Source organism: Doryrhamphus excisus, chromosome 13 (genome assembly GCF_030265055.1).
Source record: "Doryrhamphus excisus isolate RoL2022-K1 chromosome 13, RoL_Dexc_1.0, whole genome shotgun sequence".
Taxonomy (NCBI): domain Eukaryota; kingdom Metazoa; phylum Chordata; class Actinopteri; order Syngnathiformes; family Syngnathidae; genus Doryrhamphus; species Doryrhamphus excisus.
Genome location: NC_080478.1, coordinates 8,051,888 through 8,067,583, shown reverse-complemented (window position 1 = coordinate 8,067,583; position 15,696 = coordinate 8,051,888). Strand labels below are relative to the sequence as shown.

The 15,696-nt window shown below is 40.4% G+C and overlaps 1 protein-coding gene across 1 annotated transcript; it reads left to right on the top strand.

The window, feature by feature from the left end:
- Nucleotides 1-225: 225 nt before the first annotated feature.
- Nucleotides 226-15,181, top strand: e2f2 (E2F transcription factor 2). The gene is made up of 7 exons (XM_058090287.1): nucleotides 226-819; nucleotides 10,720-10,810; nucleotides 11,126-11,345; nucleotides 12,855-13,018; nucleotides 13,108-13,220; nucleotides 13,649-13,820; nucleotides 14,064-15,181. The coding sequence occupies exons 1-7, from the start codon at nucleotides 556-558 to the stop codon at nucleotides 14,333-14,335; spliced, it is 1,296 nt and encodes a 431-aa protein (XP_057946270.1). The 5' UTR covers nucleotides 226-555; the 3' UTR covers nucleotides 14,336-15,181.
- Nucleotides 15,182-15,696: the final 515 nt, after the last annotated feature.

Sequence of the window (15,696 nt, the reverse complement as noted above, 5' to 3'; positions counted from 1 at the left end):
CTTTTACACTTTTTTCGGTCTCCAAGAACAATGTGTCCTCAATGTAAAAAAAAAAAAAAAGGCTACTGTCTCTTTAAGAAGACCAACCCCCTTCGTGTCCACTCAACTGCTTTATGTAAATCCTGACAAGCCGAGCGTGCCGTCGGCCAATCAGATTCGAGTTTCAACCGCGGGAGATCTAAATTTCGCGCGACGAAGTTTGGCGCTAAAAAAAGCTGAGTTGTTGTTCTTGTTGAATGGAGATTGACTGGTGGAGCTGCCTGGGCGGACTGGGTCGGACTGTTCACACAAAAAAGCCGGAAGCTGAACTCTGTGTGCTGTAGGTCCTCTTTTTGTGCAAGTTGATTTGTGCAAGTTTGTACACTTTCAGAAAATGTTTTTGTCACTTTAGGATGACTTCGTGTAGACTTTTTGTTTTAAAGCAGCCTGTTTTACTGACGTCACCACTTGAGGGTTGTTGCATGTTTCACTCATGCATTTAGTTTGTGTGGTTCTCTTAGCCCTATAGAACCGTTTTAGTCTTTAAATCCAGCACGATTGTTGACGGATTTAAAAATGATGCGGCTGCCCAAAGGCGTCTCCCCGGCGTCGGTTCGGCCGGCCAGCCAGCCCAAGATGAAGGTTCTGGCTAGCCTCCCTGCTAAAGCTGACTTCTTCAGCACCGGCTTGTCTAGTCCGCCCTTGAGCACGGTACCGGTGGGCTACTTCAGCCAGATCTACTCCAACACAACCACGGTGGAACAAAGAGCCCACAGCCTGTACTCGACCCCCCATGGACCCGAAGCCAAGCCGGTCAGATCATCTACCGGACGACTGCCGGTAAGGAATCGAACAACGGAGTGACTATTGTGTGACTTGTGTGGGTGGAATAATAGTGCACTGCTATGCATTTTTTCGTGGGTTATGACGCAAAAGAGTGACGTTGAACGTGTCCATTATTGTGAAGAAGCTAACATTGTTCACTTCAAAGTCGCAGTAAAGTTTCACATTTTTCTGGCACACAAATGACATTTGGACAGTTTTTTTTTAGGGATGTAACTGACAGCTGCCCCACCTGTTTGCCTGTGCATCCTGTTCATATGGGGTCAGGGGTCATAATGGACAAACGGTGCGTTCAAAAGACTCATCTCAGCAACTGGTTCTCAAACTGTGGTACAAGTACCACGAGTCGCACACCAGAGATGCTCAAATGCTACTATTGAGGCTATGGGCTATGGCACGCCATTAGTGTTTTCAGTTTTATATACTTGCCAAACTGGAATGATATAAAACTTGACTTATATAACTTCATAAATTCATAATTGATCCAGGAATTTTATAAAGGATTCTTTAACGTTGTGAGAGAGGAGCATTTTCAGCATTTGTCCATATAACGCCACAAAGAAATATAAATAAAAAGAGCACTTGATCGGGATATTAGCCTTCATTTTAGATGTTAGTATGCTAACATTATCATGTTAGGTGTTAGCATATTAGCATTTTTTGCTATTTTCATGGGTAGACACTATATGAACACTTATACCATCATGCTAGGTGTAACATTAGCATGTTGGCATTGTTAGCATGCTAATGTGAGGTATGTTTTCAATTTAAATATGAAATTTAAATATGAAAATAAAACGAATGTAAGACTAATATTTTGAGTGTAAATCACAATATGGGGGACTATGGTGCTTGGCAGAGGTTTCTTGGTGCTTTTCCATTTAAAAACGGTAATCTCAGGCATATTCAGGGGCTAGCCACATGGAAAACAGCTTTCCAGGTGCCCTGAATTTTTATTTTTTTAACTGGGAAAATCAGAAAACGCTGTATGTCGCTTTTGCGTCGACAGCCGAAGCGCTTCTTTTACAGAAACAAAGAAAGTGAGCTTTGACAACACGCCAACATAATATCCGCATATTTCGACAGACGGCATCCTGCCCAGTCGAAATTCTCCTGATATTTTGGTAGCATTCTGTGTTTGGTAGCAAAATGCAACCAAGATCAGTGAACCATCAGTGATCAGTACTGTTTAGTAGAAATAGTTGGCGGGGTTTACGGTCCAAGACACCTAATGAATGGCAAAAAACTGTAAATAATGGACGCCTACATATATATAACCCTAAAAATGCCCATTTACACTCTGTTAAGAAACACATTTTAAATTGAGTTTGACAAAGGCATACAATGGACACTATTGTACTTGCAAAACATGCAGTTCCACATCACGTCGTGTGAAAGCATCTTTCTGCTGGATGTTGAAATGTTGAGTGAATCGACCTGTAGCAGCCACTCCATCCAACCACTGTGTATTTTAGTTTACCATATAAATACCATCATAATATTTGTAACAGTGCAGGTCCACAACTGTCAAACCTAAATCAGGTGGGGTTAGGTTAGGGTTTGTGGTAGGTCCACTGTATTTTTATTTTACAATTTTATGTTCGGGCGGTCGAGTGGTTAGCGCGCAGACCTCACAGCTAGGAGACCAAGGTTCAATTCCACCCTCGGAGTTTGCATGTTCTCCCTGTGCATGCGTGGGTTTTCTCCGGGTACTCCGGTTTCTTCCCACATTCCAAAAACATGCTAGGTTAATTAGCGGCTCCAAATTGTCCATAGGTATGAATGTGAGTGTGAATGGTTGTTTGTCTATATGTGCCCTGTGATTGGCTGGCTACCAGTCCAGGGTGTACCCCGCCTCTCGCCCAAAGACACTGGGATAGGCTCCAGCACCCCGCGACCCTCGTGAGGAAAAAGCGGTAGAAAATGAATGAATTAATGAATTTTCTGTTCTATTTTTAAAGCCAGCTACCTGCAATTACAAGCCAAATCAAGCAGAGGTAGCAAAAAAATGATGGTACTTGGTATGAAACGTTTCAGAACCAGCATGTTTATTGGTTGGCATGTTCTAAAAATCAATTCTGAATGAGAATGAGATGTTTAGATATTACATAGACATTACATTATCACTTGTTTTGTCATTAAAACTGGAAGAGGTTTGGTCTAACCTGTACACTCGAACCAGCAGCTGTTGTTTGTCAATTGCAGGTCACCAAAGCTAAAAAGGTTAAGGGTGGGTGACACTAGTTAGGGCCTCACAACAAATCTTATGTTAACACCCCCCCCCCCCCCCCCCGCCCCCCGCCCTCACGCCTGCATTCACTAATAACTACCGCAAGAGGATTAGGAAGTAAAGTAAGCCACTTGGCTAATCATACGCAAACGTGGACATGCAGTCATTAATAGTCAGAAGTTGCATTCAGGTACTGCTTAAAATGTATTACCATAACATCAGCAGTCCTGTACTAGCAGATAGTCCTTATTGTATGGTCATCACAACTGGGCGACGAGCTGCTGATAAAGATGCAATATACTCGGCGTGTTTGCACGCTGATAGTATATAGTCTTTGCCCCTCCCACGCTGTGACCTACCTGGAGATAAATACCCAAATGTGCACCAGTGAACCCAGAGGCATTTAAAAAGCAATGGGATATTGTTTGAATGCTATTGTTATTGATGTTCATCAATTGGTGTCAAAGTGGGATACCAATGTAGTATTGGCACACTGTTACTGCCCCCTACTTGCACAGCCTTGTTGTACAACTTTAACAAACAATATATCCTGTGCCCCGCCCCGCTTTTTTAACTGTGTACTAACCAATGAATGTTGTATTTTTGTGTGTCTTTTATTCTGTTTACTTGCTCTATTCAACTTCATTCTTTTGTAAAGTGTCTTTGAATATCTTGAAAAGCGCTATACAAATAAAATGTATTATTATTATTATTATTTACATATGTGAAAATGATTTTGTTATCTTGCACTAATATGGTAAACGCAACCGGTGGCACATTTTAACTTAGCTAAACAGAAGAAAGTCATTGAAATATTGATTTAGCAGAATATTACCATTTATGTTGTGTAAACTACAGTAAAAACCCAAAGTACAACTTTGTCAACAGAAATGACTGGATGTGCATTAAATGCAGCTCAGTGATATCAATTTACTTTTTACAGTGGACGAGTGGTTAGCGCGCAGGCAATACAGCGAGAGACCCGAGTTTGATTCCACCCTCTGGCATCTCTGTGCAGCGTTTGCATGTTCTCCCCGTGCATGCGTGGGTTTTCTCCGGGGATTCCGGTTTCCTCCCACATTCCAAAAACATGCTAGGTTAATTGGCAAATTGTCCATAGGTATGAATGTGAGTGTGAATGGTTGTTTGTCTATATGTGCCCTGTGATTGGCTGGCGACCAGTCCAGGGTGTACCCCGCCTCTCGCCCGAAGACAGCTGGGATAGGCTCCAGCATGCTCGCGACTCTTGTGAGGATAAGCGGTAGAAAATGAATGAATGAATGAATGAATGAAAATGGAGTTTAAAAAATAATCTAAACAGAATGGCATATTTCCCTGCAGAGGATTCATCAGTTGCGCTTTTCAGCAAAGGAAGAGAGTGGTCTAATGTTTTGCCACTATTTTGTAATACGACATGTAGGAAACTGAGTGACTCATTGGGTCTCGTGTGCAAACCCACATTGTTCACTTTGTTGCTGAAGTTTAAAACCAATCACTGATATTATGAAACAGTGGCCCACCTAAATTCAATACTGTTAACTGTTTTTAGTCTTTTGAGACAAACACACACTTTTCCTGGCATGGCCTGTTGCAACATAGCCCATTGGTCAATTCCTCTTTACCTTTGACAATACTGTCCTCATGTGACATGGCAGCTTGACCCACGTCTGTCAACAACAATCACAAGCCATATTTAGGTTAGCTAATAAGCAATTTATCAATGATTATTGGATATTTGTATTTTTTGGGGGAAAAAAGGACCCTTATTAATAAAAGAACATACAGTGCAACCTTGGTTGATATTGATCAGTTTCAGACGGTCCTAACTGAATAAAATTACTCCAAAGAAATAATATAAATCCAATTAATCCATTCCAGAAAGCCAAAAATGTTAACACAGAACACACTTTTATGGTATTAGTTTACATTCCAAGGCATATAAATGAGGACTGAAAGGGATAAAGAACGGGACTTGGACTAAAGACATGATAGCCAAAGACGGCGCAGCGGCAGAAAGATCCGCAAGGTTGCTGCCTTGTGTGTTTTGCAAACAAATAAGTCAATAGTGTATAATAATAGTCTCACTTTCTTTGTCAAAGTGCAGGCACTTTCAACTTTCTTTGGCTCCATTGTGGGTTACTTTACGCCCTCATCAATAAGAAAATCGTAGACTTGTGGCGTAACTGTGTTATCAAAGAACTACAGCGCCAACCGCTGATAACATTGTAGAGTAGCGACTTAGCTGACTTTTGGTTCCTGTTTCCATGTATTAGCAAGCCAACAAGGATGTTTTGTGGTTAAAAAAAAATACACTAAGAACACAGCTGGACTCATACGGTGTATTGACAACATGACAAGACGCATGCCATATTGTACTCAAAGGGTTAAATGTACAGAAGGAAAGTAAAAATGTTGCTGTAAAATGTCTGTTAAAGGGGGACCTGTTATGCTTTTTCCACTTTTCTGACCTATAAATGTAGTTAGAATGTTGTATTCTCATGTTAAACGATGCCAAAGTTTCAGATAATGAGGTTTGCACATTTGGAAGTGAGCCTTGAAAGACGTTTGGGATGGCTCAAAACGCTCAGTTTGAAAAGGCGTGGTCAAACCGTTCCTTCGTGATGTCACAGAGGGGCGGATTTCCTTATATCAGGGGTCTCAAACTCAATTTACTTGGGGGCCACTGGAGCTAGAGTCTGGGTGAGATTGGGCCACATCAGGTTTTCCAAAAAAAAACAAAAAAAAAACGCATTTATTAAAAACAGAAAAATCTACAAACTTTTTCAATGCTTTGGTTCCGATTTTCTACAATAAAAGTACTGATAAAACATTCCACAGTTCTCAAATATCTTAATTTTTATTTTTCTGCACAAAATAAGATGAAAAATAAATAAACAAATTAAGAATAAAGAAAATCAATCAATCAGTAATAAATAAATATAATAATAATAATAAAACGGCAAATAATAAAAACTTAAGAAACCACATATAGTTGGTGGGTAGACAATTTTTTTTTCCAGATTAAAATGAACAAAGCATTATTAGAGCCCTGTAGACATGACAAAACATGACTATAGTCACATTTATACTCTTTTTATTTACAACATATTGCGCAACTGCAGGGTCTTGAGACACATGCTAACTCACAAACTAGAGAGCTAGCGACCTAAACGGTAGCCTTCAAGTTATTTCCTTTTAAACTTAAAAAAGCCAAAAACTTACCACTTCCACACGAATAGGGAGGATAACTATTAACAGTTATTTAACCTTTAACATGAACATTAATCAAACGTAATAATTTTTTCTGGGTACATGATACCATACAGCATCCATATCAAACTTGCGCGGGCCACACTAACATTAAACTTTCATATCAAGGCGGAGGCCTCAAACTAGTGTCCTGCGGGCCACATTTGGCCCGCGGGCCGCGTGTTTGACACCCCTGCCTTATATGGTTCATAGTTAGGAAGTACTTTGACCGTTTTGGGAGGAAGCACAAGGTGCATAGGTGCAGATTCTGGAAAATCTAAAGTTTTCTGTGCAGGTTATTGTGTGTAGCTGCTCTATTGGAGACCACAGCTCAATACAAAGGGTTGGAAAATGAGCATTAACCAAAAATCACACTAACCTAAAGGTAACCTAAACTAAAGGTTCCGCTGCAGTAGAGCTCAATGACATGTTTTTTTGTAAGGGTGTCATCACGATTGGGACGAAAATGGCTATTGGCCCGCATTTTGGTTAGCTCTGGTTTACAGCGTTTCTTTTTTCAGAAAGTGCAACTGTTAAAATGTGATGGAGATATAATAATGTTACTAAAGTGTCTTTAATCATACTAGGTGTAATTAAAAGGCAAACAGAGTGTTGTAAACGTTTATTTCCATATTTATAGTTTTGTAAATGTGTTACACGATTAAAGAAAACCTCCTTCCAAAGTCCAAGACGTTTTAACTTTCACATGCGTTCTCCCCCTCACTCCCATAGGATCTGTTCACTACATGGATTGTCCATAAATGGCGGCGATGCCTGACAACACCGTGTTCTCAGTTTAATCATCTTTTTTTATTCTTATGAAGTGTGTTTGTTTTCTCGGCTTGGAGACCCGTATGGCGACCACCACCCAGCCCCTAGGGAGGCTGTCACCTTCAGGGTGTGACGATGGCCACGTTGCCAACTGTGTGTTTATATTTACATAACAACGACCCTGTCAAGACTATCACCATTCACTTTGACGTGCAAACGCAACTGAAAATGCTGTAATGTGCATGTCAGGCCTATAGTTGGTGATATCACAAACTTAACATTAAATGGTCAGAGCCCAAACAAAAAATGACAAAAATTGGCATGGCACAAATCGATTTAGTTTGGTAGCCTACACATGGTTTGAATGGTAAACGAAAAAGTCACTTTTTGGTCGCTAAAATTATTAGGATCAAATCTGACACTAAACCATTGAAAGCCCATTTCACACAGCCTAATAAAGCCAGGATTTTTTTTTTGCACCTTCTGCACCATGTTATCGGTCAGTGTGAAAAGCACCCCGGAATATTCCAACTTCAAAGATGGCAACAGAGGCGCGGTGACGCTTTTGTGAAAGCATACAATTTAAAATAATAGGCTTCTAAAAACCCACAGGAAAAACTGCAAATTTGATGTGACAGAGTTCACATAAAAACTCACTTTGCCCCGTTTATGCCTTGCTGTTCTGTGTGAACAGCACCAACACTGTGGATTGTCAAAGATGTGGGACTGCATATCTTGCAGTGTCATTCTATTGAAAATAATCTTATTTCTCCATAAAATTGCCAGCTTTTTCTTGGCTCTGACTGAGATTTTTGCTGCATGAGGAGTCCTAACAAGGAATGGGGGGGGGGGCGAAGTGAAAATATATCCCTCAATGCCATACCAGTGAAAATAAGCCTCTTCACTATAGACTTTGCAATATGTACGCATCAGAGTAGCAGCAGTAGATCCCATATTTATTTGTCATTGAAATTGTCATTTTTTTTTTGCCATGACAGTGTTCTGTGTGAACAGCACCGACACGGAATGAGGAAGACAAAGTCAGCCCAAGAGTGTAGTGTAGTATTAAGAGATTAAGATTAAGATATGCCTTTATTCGTCCCTCAGTGGGGAAATTTGCATTGCACAGCAGCAAGAGTACAGAAATCAGTTAAGCAGTACAAAAATACAAAATATAGAAAAATAAACAATATAAACCACCCGAGTATTAACAAAATCAACAATTTTCCCCAGAGTATGAATGCATATCCATCAGTGTTTCCATGGGTTCTGTGTGAAAGGCATATAAATACAAAATCGACTGTCACTGATGCGCCACTTGTATGAAACGGTCTAAAAACACGGCTCAATGTTAACTCAATCAGTTCCTCAAGAAGGTTGCCTTTTTTAAAGTCAACTCCCGCCAAATCTCAAAATCCACCCTACTCCTGTTTCTCATCAGCAATGCAGCCATTGTTTTACTTCCACTACGACCAGGGTGTGGTAGTAAAAGGGGGTGTTGTGTACTGAAGAAGAGTCACCATTTGCAAGACGTACTGTAACTTGCCCTTGGCTCAGTTGGAATCTGGAGTCTCATACCAGCCTGACAGGAAAGGTTTGATGCGCACTTTTCAACTGATGACTCCTGCGGCGGCTACAATATGTCAGGCTGACTGGGTGGGAGGCTCGTGATGCCAAACTTAGGCGGGGTGAGGTCGCGGTGTAAAACGTGAGCGTTGTGATACTGCGAGTACTGCAGATAAAGGAGTGAAGTTTGCTCAGTAGCAGTGACTCACTACGTAGCCACTTTACAATGTATCTAACGATAGTTTCTAAGTGCAATATTGGATTCCTAGAAAAATCCCTATGCATACATAAAAGCTACCTGAAGTCAATGCTAAGTAACACTGACACAACAATAAACAGACTAAGCTAGTATGTTGCTAAGCAGATAATGCAGTTCAGTAGTGGTTTTGGTCTTGGAGCCATGCAGGCCGTTTTTGCACAGTGTCTTTCTGATTGTGGAGTCGTGAACAATGACCTTAACTGAGGCAAGGGACGTCTACATTTCTTTAGATGTTATTGTGGGGTCTTTTGTGACCTCTTGGATGAGTCGTGGCTGCACTCTTGGTGTGTCATTTGGGGAAGGTTCTTCTCTGTTCAATGTTTTCGGCATTTGTGGATAATGGCTCTCACTGTGGTTTGCTGGAGTCCCAAAGCTTTAGAAATTGTTTTATAACCTTTTCCAGACTGATAGATCTAAAAAAAATCGCAGTTCAGTCATGATTTATATTGTTCTATGTTGACGGTTACTATGGTACCCATTATGTCATTGTATGGTCATATGCATTTATTTTAAAAAAAAAAAAACCTTAATCTGTATTGTGGAAAGCAGGAAGTGAACAAATGTAACAGTTACTGATTGTAAAAGTACCAGATGGAGGGGTAGGATTTAATATGCTTTGCTTCTTCCTACTCCTTTTGGACATGTGGAACTGTGAACTGATTATGGGATGCACTCAATTGTAATCTGATGCATGAAATTAAACCATTACCATTTTAACAAGGGGGGAAATCACTTTTTCTCACTGGGCTGTGTAGGTTTGGATTTTGTGTTCAGTTGTGTTGTCATTGACTAATATTTAAAATGTTTCAGATAAAATAAATTTAAAGAAACCAGGATGGGGGCAAACACTTCACTTTACTCCACGCCACTGTATGCCAATAGGCGATACTTTACAGGGTTCAAAATCCTTACTTGTCCATTTTCTGCAGCTCCAGATGTCGCCAGCCAACAGGTGGACGTGTCGTACATTATTAGCACAATGGCAGCTTTCACTATCTAACAAGACGACTCAGCTGTTGAAGATAATTCACTCTTCAAAGGTGTATTGTCATTGTAGTCAAAACACACAACAAATTGAAGATTTATTCTCGTAAGATTACGACTTCTCTTGTAACTTTACTCACTCACACCGGAAGAAAATCCTTCATTAAAACCACTTCTTATGTCTATAGCAAAAATCACAAGAACTAAATGTGAAGGCAATGGTGAGTTTGGGTTTGTTATGTCCACAACCGCTTATGTCTATGTCAGTCAGCCGGTTCAAAAGGCATCAATATAAGCTCTATTAAGCTGTATGAAAATGTTAGGACTGGTGTTTTTTTTTTTTTTTAATGGTTTGAATTATTTTTAGTACTGCGAGTTAGTTGATGATTTTTGTATTCATGGTGAAGCGTTCATTGGTTTCACTGTGGAAGAGCCAAGGAGATGTGGGAAGGCTTAAGGGGGAGGGTTGATTCTGAGGATTTCCTGGCATTATGCCGGCAGTGGGTTGAGAGGTGATTACTTCCCCCACTGCCCCCACCACCACCTCCCCACCTACACGAGCTGCCACTGTTGAATTGCATGGGAAAGTGTGAGGGGATGCTTTGTTCTAGTACTTGAGGGCTGTTGGCACATTTATGATGGGGGGGGGGGGGTAACTTTTCAGCCTTCCTTTAGCACTTTTGACTGAATTGTTGCCTCGGTTTTATGATTGAATGTATTCAAATCAATGGAGGAAGCTTGGAAGACTTTTGCTAATAGGGACTTTAAGGGAATTGGCGTTTGGTTGGTGAATAGATGTGTTTTATTAAAGCAATATGCATGTCTCTACTTCCTATAGGCTAAAAGGAAGCTGGATCTGGAGGACCCCATTTTCCTCCCGGAGTTTCGCACCCCTAAAGGCAAAGGCAGCATTGCAGCAAGTCCAAGAAGTGAGAGCACGATTTTTATCTCATAATATATCATTCAAATACATTTTACTCTAAATTGTCCATAGGTATGAATGTGAGTGTGAATGGTTGTTTGTCTATATGTGCCCTGTGATTGGCTGGTGACCAGTCCAGGGTGTACCCCGCCTCTCACCTAAAGTCAGCTGGGATAGGCTCCAGCATACTCACGACCCCAGTGAGGATAAGCGCTACAGAAAATGGATGAATGGACAATATATACATTATGATAATAAAATTAAACAATAAATAAAACCAATGATCATAATGAAAATTTTATTCTCTGGTCTTTGCCTTCAGCTCCAAAGTCACCGGGTGAGCGAACGAGATACGACACCTCCTTGGGCCTACTGACTAAAAAATTTGTGGGCCTCATCGCGGAGTCTCCCGATGGTGTTTTGGACCTGAACTGGGCAACTGAGGTTCTGGAGGTCCAAAAAAGAAGAATTTATGACATCACCAACGTCCTGGAGGGAGTCCAGCTGATCCGGAAAAAGTCAAAGAACAACATCCAGTGGTTGTAAGTTGGAAAGGGGTCCAAACGGGGAATAAAAGCACCCATCTGCCCTCTAGTGGCTGCTAAGAAACATCGTATCACACAACACAGCCATGAGGTAACTGTTTGCTAATAATAATGGGCACATCCATAAAAATGCCTATTGTTGACTCTCAAAGCCCTATCATTTCAATTGGTAAACACATTTTACTTTGTAAAATGTATAATAAAAGATGATCAAAGGGAGAACAGATGGAAATGGAGTCACAATGAAGCCTTTTTGCCTGATCCTCAGGTTACTAGCCACCCCTGGGTCCTCCCAACTAGCCCAAGATGATGCAGGTGTTCCTCCAATGTCATGTTTACATAATCCACATTGCTTGGCTATTGTAATTACATTAACGATTTGAATGAATGGGTTTTCAAAGAACCACAAATGGGCAGGTTTTCCCACATATTATTATATATTTTTATGCAGGCCAGCTGCATTGATATACACTTAAATATAATGAAATGTATTTACATATATACAATCAATGTAGAAAGCAATACAATGTAATTGGCTTGTACTATTTAACCCAGGGGTCACAAACTCAATTTACTTGGGGGCCACTGGAGCTAGGGTCTGGGCAAGGCTGGGCCGCATCAGATTTTCCAAAAAAAACAACAAAAAATGCATTTATTAAAAACAGAAAAATATACAAACTTTTTCAGTGCTTTGGTTCCGATTTTCTACAATAAAAGCTCTGATAAAACATTCCACTGTTCTCAAATATCTTCATTTTTATTTTTCTGCACAAAATAAGATGAAAAATAAATAAACAAATCAAGAATCAAGAAAATCAATCAGTAATAAATAAATATAATAATAATAATAATAAAACGGCAAATAATAAAAACTTAAGAAACCACATATAGTTGGTGGGTAGACACATTATTTTTTCAGATTAAAATGAACAAAGCATTATTAGAGCCCTGTAGACATGACAAAACACGACTATAGTCACATTTATGCTTTTTTTTATTTACAACATATTGCACAACTGCAGGGTCTTGAGACACATGCTAACTCACAAACTAGAGAGCTAGCGACCTAAACGGTAGCCTTCAAGTTATTTCCTTTAAACTTAAATAGCCAAAAACTTACCACTTCCACACGGAGAGGGAGGATAACTATTAAGTTATTTAACCTTTAACATGAACATTAATCAAATATAATAATTTTTTCTGGGTACATGATACCATACAGCATCCATATCAAACTTGCGCGGGCCGCACTAACATTAAACTTTCATATCAAGGCGGGGGCCTCAAACTAGTGTCCTGCAGGCCACATTTGGCCCGCGGGCTGCATGTTTTGAGACCCCTGATTTAACCCACACCCACATGGTAGCCTGTCTTGACCCCACCCATAGACTGGTACTAGCCCGTGACCCGGGGGTTGGAACCCCTGGTATGGGATGCCAAAATGGCCAATTTGTGGTATCCATCATATTTTCTTGGGACAAAAACTCAGTGCTCTTGTTCCTGCAGGGTCGGGGATGTGTTTGAAGGCGGCGCCAGCGGAGGACAGAAGGCTCGAGCCTTGAAGAAAGAGTTGGGAGACCTGGAGAGAGCGGAGCGGTCCCTGGATGAGCTCATCCACTCCAGCGCCACCCAACTCAAACAGCTTACGGAGCACAAAGACAATCAGAAATATCCTTTACAGCACTGTACATACTGTATATAAATAAATGGTATTCTGTGTTAAGTACAAGTTGCGACCCTTGACCCCTTTGCTTCACATTGGGCTATGTGACGTATCAAGACATCAGATCCATCGCGAGCCTCAGGGACCAGACAGTTGTCGCCGTCAAGGCCCCCTCTGAGACAAAGCTGGAGGTGCCGGACACGGCCGAGGTGAACACGCATCTTTGGTTGACGAAAACCTCTTTGACACAGAGATCCTGCATCAGAGACACAAAAGTGGATCATGCATTTGCGAAACATTTCACACAGAACATAGCAAAGCAGAATATTGCTGTGCATGCTTTCGCGGAATACTGCAATAAATTAATTGGATGGCAACAGTGATCATGTTTCTGTGTGAAAGAATGCAAATATATGGAAATGTTTTACTTTTACGTCGGACAAATGCAGGATCCCTGTGTGGGAAAAGGCTTATTGTTTTCAATGGGATGGTAGAAACTCTCACTGAATGTTCTGAACTCCTGTTTCCACTGCCATTTTTTTTTTACGTATTTGGACTAGGATTAAAATAATTTAAGAGATTATCTGTCTGAGCGATCCGATCAAAGCCAAACTGTCTGTTCTATGTCATACATCAGGGCTCGTTACAAATCTATCTGAAGAGCAAGAACGGCCCCATCGAGGTCTACCTGTGTCCAGAGGAGGGCCTCGAAGACGCCAGTCCTGTTAAGAGTTTAATCACACCCGAAAAGCCTACTACGACCCCAGCGCCATCACTGAGTCTCTGCGTCAAAGAAGAAAGTGTTGAAGGTATGCAGAAGAAAAGCTCCAACTCGAAGCTGCTGCTTTGCATATAAATATAAGACGTCTTTTTGTGACTTTTGTAGGGAAATATTGTCTTATATTTGGGTCAATACACTAATAGTGGCTCAACTGTAGATTTTTTTTACATAATAACCCGCAGTAAATGAAATGACTTGTTTGAAACTACCATAAAACTCAGTGTTGTTAGTCATTCCCGGCAAAATGTAACAAAATTTTAACCCCCTACAGAAAACGTGTCAACATCAGCCACAGTTTCTTCCTCCGCCACTGCGGCAAACAGCTCCTCTCTACTGGATGTGGAGGGTCTTCTGGGTTTGCCGCCCAGCCTGCTCCAGATCACCGAGGACCAGCTGCCCGGTACGTCCTTCACTGCCGACCCCAACACTCCCTTTGTCAGTTTCTCCCCACCTTTGGACCACAGCGACTACCTGTGGAGCCTGGAGGATGGCGAGGGGGTGTCCGACTTCTTTGACACATACGACCTCAATGACCTCTTGTGAATGGACATTTAGGAACAAACTATGATGCTTGTTTTACTGATGCCAAGGGTTGTGTTTTTACTGCCTTATCAAACTTGGCTGCAATTCCTCTAAATATCTCAATCATCAGAGTTATGCTACATATCACATAACTGACAAAAACAGAGGGCGGACAGTGTTTATAGCGCATTTAACTCAGGAATTATGTCTTGCCCTTGCCCCCAAAAATCTTAATATCATGTCAGCATTTGTCCCATAGGAGGCAGCATTGTACTGTTAGCTTTAATGGCCGTCACCGTGCAGCTTTACAGGTTGAAATCACTGGAAGGAAATCAACTTAAAGCCATACTAGAGCACTGAGCACACAACACATGTCAACTGCAGTAGTTTATGAAGTATGTGAAGTTTTTTTCAACGAAGGTGCATCATTCTGACTGCACCAATTGCTCAGCAGACCAGATTTTGGACAATAGTGAACAAAGGATCTGTTTGGAAGCCTAGATTCCAAATTATGTTTTTATAATTGCTTTAAATGACTTAGTAATGCACAATTACTATTGTATTGTATTTCTGATGTTGTCATGTTTGTTTGTTTTTTGCCCCTTAATGCATGTTGTGGTTATTTCTTTCCTTTTTTAAATTCAGAATTTTAGCTGTTGAGTTATTCCGAGACGCTCTCACCACTCGGAACTATAAAGTTGATGATATGGTTGACATTCTTTCAGCTTTTCCTCTCAGCTGTCAGAGATAAGCTAAACGGTCCTGTCCTAACAAAAAATAGAAAAAACTTGAAAGTTTGGGTGTGAATTTGACAGCATTGGAAATAGGTTTTATAGTGTGTGCGTGTGTGTGTGTTTTTTTTTTTTAATAACGTAGGTTTGAAGATAGAATTTTGTAGTAATTTCAATTGTCCATTGTTTGTATTTTGGTCTGTACATAGGTGATTTTGTATTTATACTTTATTTTTGCTGATGTGTTTTCATACAAACTTTTTTGTGTGACTTGCAGCACTTAATGTTTTTGTAATACAATATTGTGTATTGAAATGAATACCGAAACGATGTTTGATTAAACTTTTGCAATGCAATTCATATACATATGTACAGTATGTATGAACTGTATGTGTGCATGTGTAAGTTTAATCTGTGTGTGTATGTAGGTATACGGTGGAGTGAAAGTGTTTGCCTCCTTCCTGATTTGTTTGTAAAACATTTTCAGATAATAAAATATAGGTATTGGTCAGTGACAACAAAATGCAATTTTTAAATGAAACTTTACTAGGAAGTGAGAAAATAAGTCCAAACCTACATAGTGTGAAAAAGTAATTGCCCCTCTCCCTTGTTAAAACATTTATTTAACTCATCATTCTGGGAAAAGGTTAT

Excerpts from the sequence above, each read along its gene's own strand:
- e2f2 (XM_058090287.1), top strand. The coding sequence starts at position 556 with ATGATGCGGCTGCCCAAAGGCGTCTCCCCGGCGTCGGTTCGGCCGGCC. Across the intron at positions 10,811-11,125 it reads CATTGCAGCAAGTCCAAGAA|CTCCAAAGTCACCGGGTGAG; the intron begins GTGAGAGCACGA and ends CTTTGCCTTCAG. Across the intron at positions 13,221-13,648 it reads AGGTGCCGGACACGGCCGAG|GGCTCGTTACAAATCTATCT; the intron begins GTGAACACGCAT and ends GTCATACATCAG.